Source organism: Physeter macrocephalus, chromosome 6 (genome assembly GCF_002837175.3).
Source record: "Physeter macrocephalus isolate SW-GA chromosome 6, ASM283717v5, whole genome shotgun sequence".
NCBI classification, from domain to species: Eukaryota; Metazoa; Chordata; class Mammalia; order Artiodactyla; family Physeteridae; genus Physeter; species Physeter macrocephalus.
Window position 1 is genome coordinate 73851957 of NC_041219.1, and position 7539 is coordinate 73859495.

The window sequence follows — 7539 nt, forward strand, 5'->3', positions numbered from 1 at the left end:
AAATGAATGGATAAAGAAGATGTGGCACATATATACAATGGAATATTACTCAGCCATAAAAAGAAATGAAATGGAGTTATTTGTAGTGAGGTGGATGGACCTCTAGTCTGTCATACAGAGTGAAGTAAGTCAGAAAGAGAAAAACAAATACCGTATGCTAACACCTACATATGGAATCTAAAAAAAAAAAAGGTCTTGAAAAACCTAGGGGCAGGATGGGAATAAAGACGCAGACCTACTAGAGAATGGACTTGAGTATGCGGGGAGGGGGAAGGGTAAGCTGGGACAAAGTGAGAGAGTGGCATGGACATATATACACTACCAAATGTAAAATAGATAGCTAGTGGGAAGCAGCCACGTAGCACAGGGAGATCAGCTCGTTTTTTTGTGACCACCTAGAGGGGTGGGATAGGGAGGGTGGGAGGGAGACGCAAGAGGGAGGAGATATGGGGATATATGTATGTGTATAACTGATTCACTTTGTTATAAAGCAGAAACTAACACACCATTGTAAAGCAAATATACTCCAATAAAGATGTTAAAAAAACAAAACAAAACAAAACAACACAGTCCCTCGACCTCACAGAGTTGTGAAGATTACCAGAAAAACTGCATTCAAAGGACTGAGCACCAGTAGCAGCAAACATCCTCCCTGCCATTCTAGGCAAGTTATTTAATTTCTGACTCATTTCTTTCTTTTGATTGGTGGAGATTATTTTGACATTTTTGTCTCATACGAATACTTCTTGTTTTAAAACATAAAAGGAACCTTCAAGTTCTCAGGAAAACACCATCCAAAGAGAAAATAGTGTCACAGAGGAGATACCTGATGGCAGCAATGTATCAGGAGAGCCATTGGTGGACGTTTCAGCATTTCCACTGTTCTCCCCAAATTCCTTCTTATATATTGACAGCATATATGAGATCCTATAATCCAGTCTGACACTCAGGATAAACTACAAGACACATTAAAAACAACATAAGTTTCTTTCATCAGCACGGTGCTTAAAAATCCATTACAGGACACCAAGAGCCACATTACTATCAACATGTCTCATGAACTAGTTAGAAACTTTATTGGTAAACTCTTATCACTTCTGTTGCTTACATGATAAGCAGTCATAACACTAAGAAAAGTGATGCATTTCCATTAGCCAATGTCAGTAAAATCCCTGAACAGTTTTTGGAAAGAAGAAAACCTGACTCTCCATGATTACTCTCAGAATATTTCAAGTAGAGGTATCTCCTGGGTCTGGATGAAGAGGTAACGATGACATAATTTCCCAAGCACTTTGCAGAGTTTTCACTGGCTCTGCAAGGAAAGTACTGGAGCTGTGACCCTCATTCAGGCACAGAAAGGCGAGATTTCAGCTGCAATAGTGTGGATTCCGGCTACACCGCAATGAATCCTGGATCTAGGCTACAAAAGGACAGCTTAAGTAATAGCATCTAATATACCAGGGATGTGCCTCCTTAATGACTGTTTTTCCTTGGTCTGTGTTTTTGTCCTTGTTCCCCTTCATGGACGTATTGACAGAAACTAAGTGTCAATAAGGTTCCCGTCTGTGCTCGGCACTGAGAAGAATTCAAATGCCTGAAGCCCAGGGTCCTCAAGATGCCAGTGACTGAGTTGGGAAAACAAGATACAGCATTGTAAAAATAATTAGGAAATTAAGGAGGGCTACCTCACGTGGTATAGAATGCAGTGGAGATCAGAGAAGGAAAAAGTATGTGCCACCGACATGAGTGGAGACAGGAAACAACAGAGAGCTGTACTTACACAGGGTGACCTTCCATCCCAGTTTGCCTGGGAGAGGCCTGGGTTGGCCTTCGCTCCCAGTATAATTATTACCTGTGTCCCTTTCACTCTCTTAAGAGACTCTCATTGTTCCAGCAAAGAGCAATGGTCAGGCAAGTTTCGAGAAAACTTGGTATTTGGTGGTACCATCTCCCCCTAGCTCTCACTATCTACGCCGCCATCATATCAGACCCCTCCCCCACGCCCCCCTCCTGCTGCCCCCTTTCTCTCACTCTCTTTTCTACTCTTCTCAGTCCTGACAGCACAGGCTGGAATGCCTGCAGTTTCTCTCTTGCCTCCGCACATTCATTTCCGTTGTTCACTTTACCTTGAATATTCTTCTCCTCCACCCCATATTAACCAGCTTTTGAGATATCCTCCAAGGTCCTATTTAAATCCCTTTTGAAATGAAGCTTTCCCTGTTCCCCAGTCCGAATCAATTTTTCTCCTCTTTGCTCACCCAACACATTATTTACACCTACAGGTCCAAAGTTGAATCAATCTCTCTGTCTCTCTCTGTCTCTGTCTCTGTCTCTCTCTCTCTCTCTCTGTCTCTCTCTGTCTCTCTCTGTCTCTCTCTCTCTCTCTCCCTCTCCCTTTCCCCCTTCTCCTCCTCTGCTAGACCTTTTTGCTCCTCCTGGGCAGCAACCATGCTCTATGTCAGCTATGTTCCATCAAGTGCAACACACTTGTTGAGCCAGCTACTGAGGAAGCTGCCAAGGGTACAGAAAAGGTACCAAGGATATAAAACCTGCCTGTGAAGAGCATATAATCCAGAAGGAAAAGTAAACACCAGAGAGACTCTTTTATTAACATGCAGTGAGCACTGTAACACATATTGGCTGAACTGATTCCAGTTAATATGGGGATTTTCAAAGCAGGAGACAGATTGTGGGAGAAGAGGGCTGAGAAAGAGCCACTGGATGTGGCAGCCCTGAGCAGAGGGTGGGAGCAGAAGCTGGACTGTGGGTGCATAAAAAGAAGGGTGCTTTTTAAGCTTCCCTGGTGGCGCAGTGGTTGAGAGTCCGCCTGCCGATGCAGGGGACACGGGTTCGTGCCCCGGTCCGGGAAGATCCCACATGCCGCGGAGCGGCTGGGCCCGTGAGCCATGGCCGCTGAGCCTGCGCGTCTGGAGCCTGTGCTCCGCAACGGGAGAGGCCATGACAGTGAGAGGCCCAAGTACCGCAAAAAAATGAAATAAAATAAAAAAGAAGGGTGTTTTTAAAACAAACTTATGTAAAGAACAAATTATTAAAACATGAATTAATGAAACATTTATGAGCTTTTAGTTGAAATTAGTGTTCAATGAATTATATTTTATAAATAGAGCCAAAATTCAAACTTTCATCCTCTACTATAGTTAATTATGAAAAAGAATGGAAGGTAGAAGGGAAGGGGGGAAAGGGAAGAATAAAAAGAAAGTCAGAGAAAGAGAGTTGAGAAAGAGCTGAAGACAGATAGAGGGAGAGAATAAGAGAGAAATAAAAAGACTAAAAGAAATACAGGAAATGATGGGGAAAAGAAAGGAAGAGCCTGAGAGGGGGAAGAGATGGCAGAAAGCAGGAGACTTGCTTAAGGAATGTAGCTACAAAGAAATTCTTGAAGGGAAGTTCTAAGAAAGAAACATTCAAGAGCAGCACTTGGGAACACCGACACAGTGCCTCAGACTCAGACACAGAGGCACAAAAATCAGAGCAAGAACAGAGGTTCAACAAGAAATACATAAAGAACCCAAAAGAGGCAGCAAAAGCAAGTCAGCCCTAGCCTGCCCTGCCATAGTATCTCCGTCTCATCCTTTTTTAGCTGTTAGGGACTGTTTTGTAAATGCTGCTTTTCTGAACTGTCATTGGGCTAAAATGAGGACATGTATTTCAGAGGCTCTCCCATGAGGAGGAGGATGCTAAGCTGGAGGCCCATTACCCACAGGTCAGGTGCTCAACACCTGCCACAGGTTAAGAACAGGACAACTGAGTGATGTCTCAGGGTCATGAACACAGGGTTGGGAGGGCTGCCAATATTTCTCGGGATTCAGCCTTTGGAATTCCTGGAGGAACTGTGAAATCTTTTATGATTATAAATCTAATTACTTTAAATAAAAATGTACAGACCCTTCCAGGACTACTAACCCACTTCTGGTAGCTCAGTCTACATTAAATTATGATGAAAGACTTAGTAAACTGTTTCCAAAATTTTAATAGATCCTCAAAAACTCCAGGCTCCATTCTTCGAATCTGGAATAAATGCTATAATTAAAGGATCATAAAACTACTTTCCAAACTTAAAAAAAATGCTAAGAATTCATAGCTACAGTAATGGGGAATTTATCCACTAAACCACTGGTCATGAAATAGTAATTTACCACCTTTAAATTCATAGAGATAGGTATTAGACTAGGTTAAATTTAAAATATATATATTACTCCTAGCCTCTTGGAAATGAAATCATCAAGAGAGATAGTCACTTACATAAAATATTAAAAAGAATTATTAACATTTTTGTCAATAAAAATAAAATTTTATTTGAGTTTCTTACTACGATAAATCTGTATACATAGAATCATATGTCTAATTCAATTAAAAATAGAAAAACAGTTGGAATTCGATCTTAACTTTGCCTACTCTGAAATCCTTCTTAAATAAAGGTAAAATTTAATCAGGGTCAATGCTAAATGAGAAAATACATATGAAAGAAGTTATGTCAACCTCAAAGCACTCCACATTTGTTAGGTATCATCATTAATATATTATATTTAGTGAGAATTCACACATGTGATTAATATGTTAAATAGTGTCAGTGTGAGATGTCTTACCAGGCTTATCATTAACGTAAAAGAAATAAAATTAGATCAATACCATTTCAGAATATTTACACAATGATAATCAGGAACAAAATGTGTAAGGAGTTAAACCAGTAGGCACAGTTAGGTGTTTGTCACTTCCCTTCCATTAGGCCCTGTACCTGTAAAATCTCAATAATCTTCAGCTTGGTGTCCATGACAGTGACATCCTCGTGCTCGGCGGGGCTCCCCTGCTTGCCGGGATGCAGGCTGGGCTGGATGTCAGGCACGCTCATGGGGAAGATGGAACCTCTGCTGAGCACCATCTGGGTCATCAATTCTCCCACTCCATGGATGGTTCTCATGACATTGTTTCCTGGCACAAGAAAAGTCCTTAAGTCAACACACACACCACCTCGAGAGACAGCTGTTATATCCAGTTGGCCACAACCAGACTGAAAATGGGGCAGGAAGAGTACTAAGGATGGAAAGGAATAGCATCAGCCTCGCTCCAGCCATTTCCTTGCAGATAAAGTTAAAATAGTGCAGACACGTTTCAAAATGACGGATTTTAGAATCGAAGGTCTACTTTTCGCAGAAAGTGCTTTCAAATGACACACTGCAGGTGAGCTGTTGGTAGCTCTAACAATATCCAAATCAGGTCCTTCTGGAGCACAGTTAAGTCCTACCAACTACCGCACCAATAGGCACTAACTCTTATAATAATGAGGAAGAAAGGTTATCAATCTCTACGATAAAGGGCGTTGCAAGTGAAGATACAAGGACTACATGAAAACATTTAAATTAGTGTCCTAACCCTACCCTCAAACCAAGGACTTTTTAGCGTTGCTTTCATAATTCTTGTGAAAAGAGCTTGGGAGGAGGATTTTTACAGCTTCATTTTAAGAAAAACCCTTATCTAGAGAGGAAGTACCATTTTATCCATTCCTTCATCAATTTGAATAGAAAATTGTAATTCAAAATCCACAAAAAGCAGCTACGTTTGAGATAATTAGGGAAACAAATTATTGACAAATGATCATTTTCAACGAGGTGTTACTTCTTTTCTGTGTCTTCTCTTGAGTTTGGCTTCTCATTTAATTTGTCCTCCGATAAAACCGCCGACGCACTCATTCCTCACACTGACCACAAGCAGTTGTACCAAAGGATCCTCCTGCCACTGTTACGATTTACCCTCTCCAGCTTAACTGCTGTTTCTCACTTCTAAATCCCTACAACAAGCAACAAGGATTTGAAAGAACAACTGTCTACTTTCCTTTCAGAACGGTGGTCTTTGCTTCGTGGGTGTTCGTGGAGCTTTGCCTCAAGCAAAGGCCTAAGAATCTGGCAAAGAATTTTCCTTTCTCCCAGAGTCTCAGGGTGTAAACCAAGAGAAAGGGAAATGGAAATCAGATGGGATGAGATAAAACTCTCAGCTCTAAGCAAAGAGCATAAACTGTGGGAATACCTACAGGATTGAAAGGCAAACAAATAAAGAAAAGGAAAATATGTAAAGGATGACTCACAAGCATCTTCACGGTCCTATGCGCAGACCAAAGTTACCATGGAGCCAGTGGTAACCAATATTATTTGTACCTTGTGAAAGGTGAAGTGCCTTTTAAAATTCATTATCTTATCCACAGATGAAATTAGTATACGTACAAGAGGGTGGTACTGAAATAGTACATTTTTGAGTAGGCAATGAAGGACCATTTTTTCTAGAGTGGCACCTTCCAGGCAGAAATTAATTTGGGTTTTCATTCCGAGAATCTAGGAACTTTTATTACACTGCTGCTTGCATAAGCCAAAATAAAGGGATAAGAAAAAAATATATGAAAGATAATTTCCAAGTTTGGACAGGATTGAGACAAAGGATTTGAGACAGCCCCATTTTCTAACAGAAAAACCTGTAATGAGGCAGGATGCTTCATTGTCTATGGTTCTCATACAATCGTAACAGTTGAGTATTTCCAAATCCCCCCACAGATTGCAGGGATACAATCTGGTTGTTGTCAACAGTTTTGGGTCATCAATGTTCAACCAGTACATTTATCCGAGCCTGGATTCTAGTATGTATATGTGTTAGCCTCCAGGAGATGCTTTCTCACCACCAACACAGAACAGGCTCCTCTGTTATTCTTACACTTGATTCACACAAAAATCCTTGCTACCCAGTGTCTGCATCTTATTTAGATTTGCATGAAAAATAATCATTTAATCTAAATGATTGTTACATACAAAACATTCACTCAGACTATTCTTTCCCCCACATATAGATCTTGTCACCAAGAAATTAAAATCTAGAGGCCAGAAACGTAATAATATATAACACATGTTGTCAATGAAATGGGAGGGTTCATTCCAGTGATACCACATCCTTAGATGCCGGTGGCACATGGTTGCCACAAAACTCGCCTAACATCTCCATATATGGCCAACTCTGAGTTTGCAAATTAAAAGATGCTACATTTTCTAGAGTTGCTTGGTGGTGATGAGAAGTGCTTCAATTAGGAACTACTACAGCTTGGAAAACATAAGTCAAACACCACATAAATAACACACGTGCAAGGCTCCTGGTATCCATTTTTCCACAGAAAAATTTCTAATTCTAGACTGCTGAGATAAGTCAAAGGTGATCGGTCTTCAGCAATGCAAAAGAAGAAATCTATTTCTCTTCTCAACCGTAATTAGTTAATACTATTGAAAAGTTTTCAGTGAAAGGGCTACTGTATCATAATATAAATCCTCTGGATAAATTCAGGTTTTCTATGTCTTTTATATTAACTCAGCAACTAGAATTTGGATTTATGTATAAAGTATATTGAAATGGTGTGAAAAATGGAGTCATCTTTGTTAGGTAAAAGTACAGAGGAAGGGGGCTTCCCTGGTGGCGCAGTGGTTGAGAGTCCGCCTGCCGATGCAGGGGACGCGGGTTCGTGCCCCAGTCCGGGAAGATCCCACATGC

General features: G+C 40.8%; 1 protein-coding gene across 6 annotated transcripts in view; it reads right to left on the reverse strand.

The window, feature by feature from the left end:
- ITPR2 (inositol 1,4,5-trisphosphate receptor type 2) overlaps window positions 1-7539 on the reverse strand; it is a 537217-nt gene that overhangs the window by 316612 nt on the left and 213066 nt on the right. For all 6 annotated transcript variants that reach the window (XM_024129066.3, XM_028491109.2, XM_028491111.2 and 3 more), the window contains 2 exons: window positions 4757-4950; window positions 827-956 (listed from right to left, as the gene is read on the reverse strand). In XM_024129066.3, coding sequence (XP_023984834.1) covers window positions 827-956; window positions 4757-4950 — 324 coding nt within the window. The remainder of the gene's footprint in view (window positions 1-826; window positions 957-4756; window positions 4951-7539) is intronic.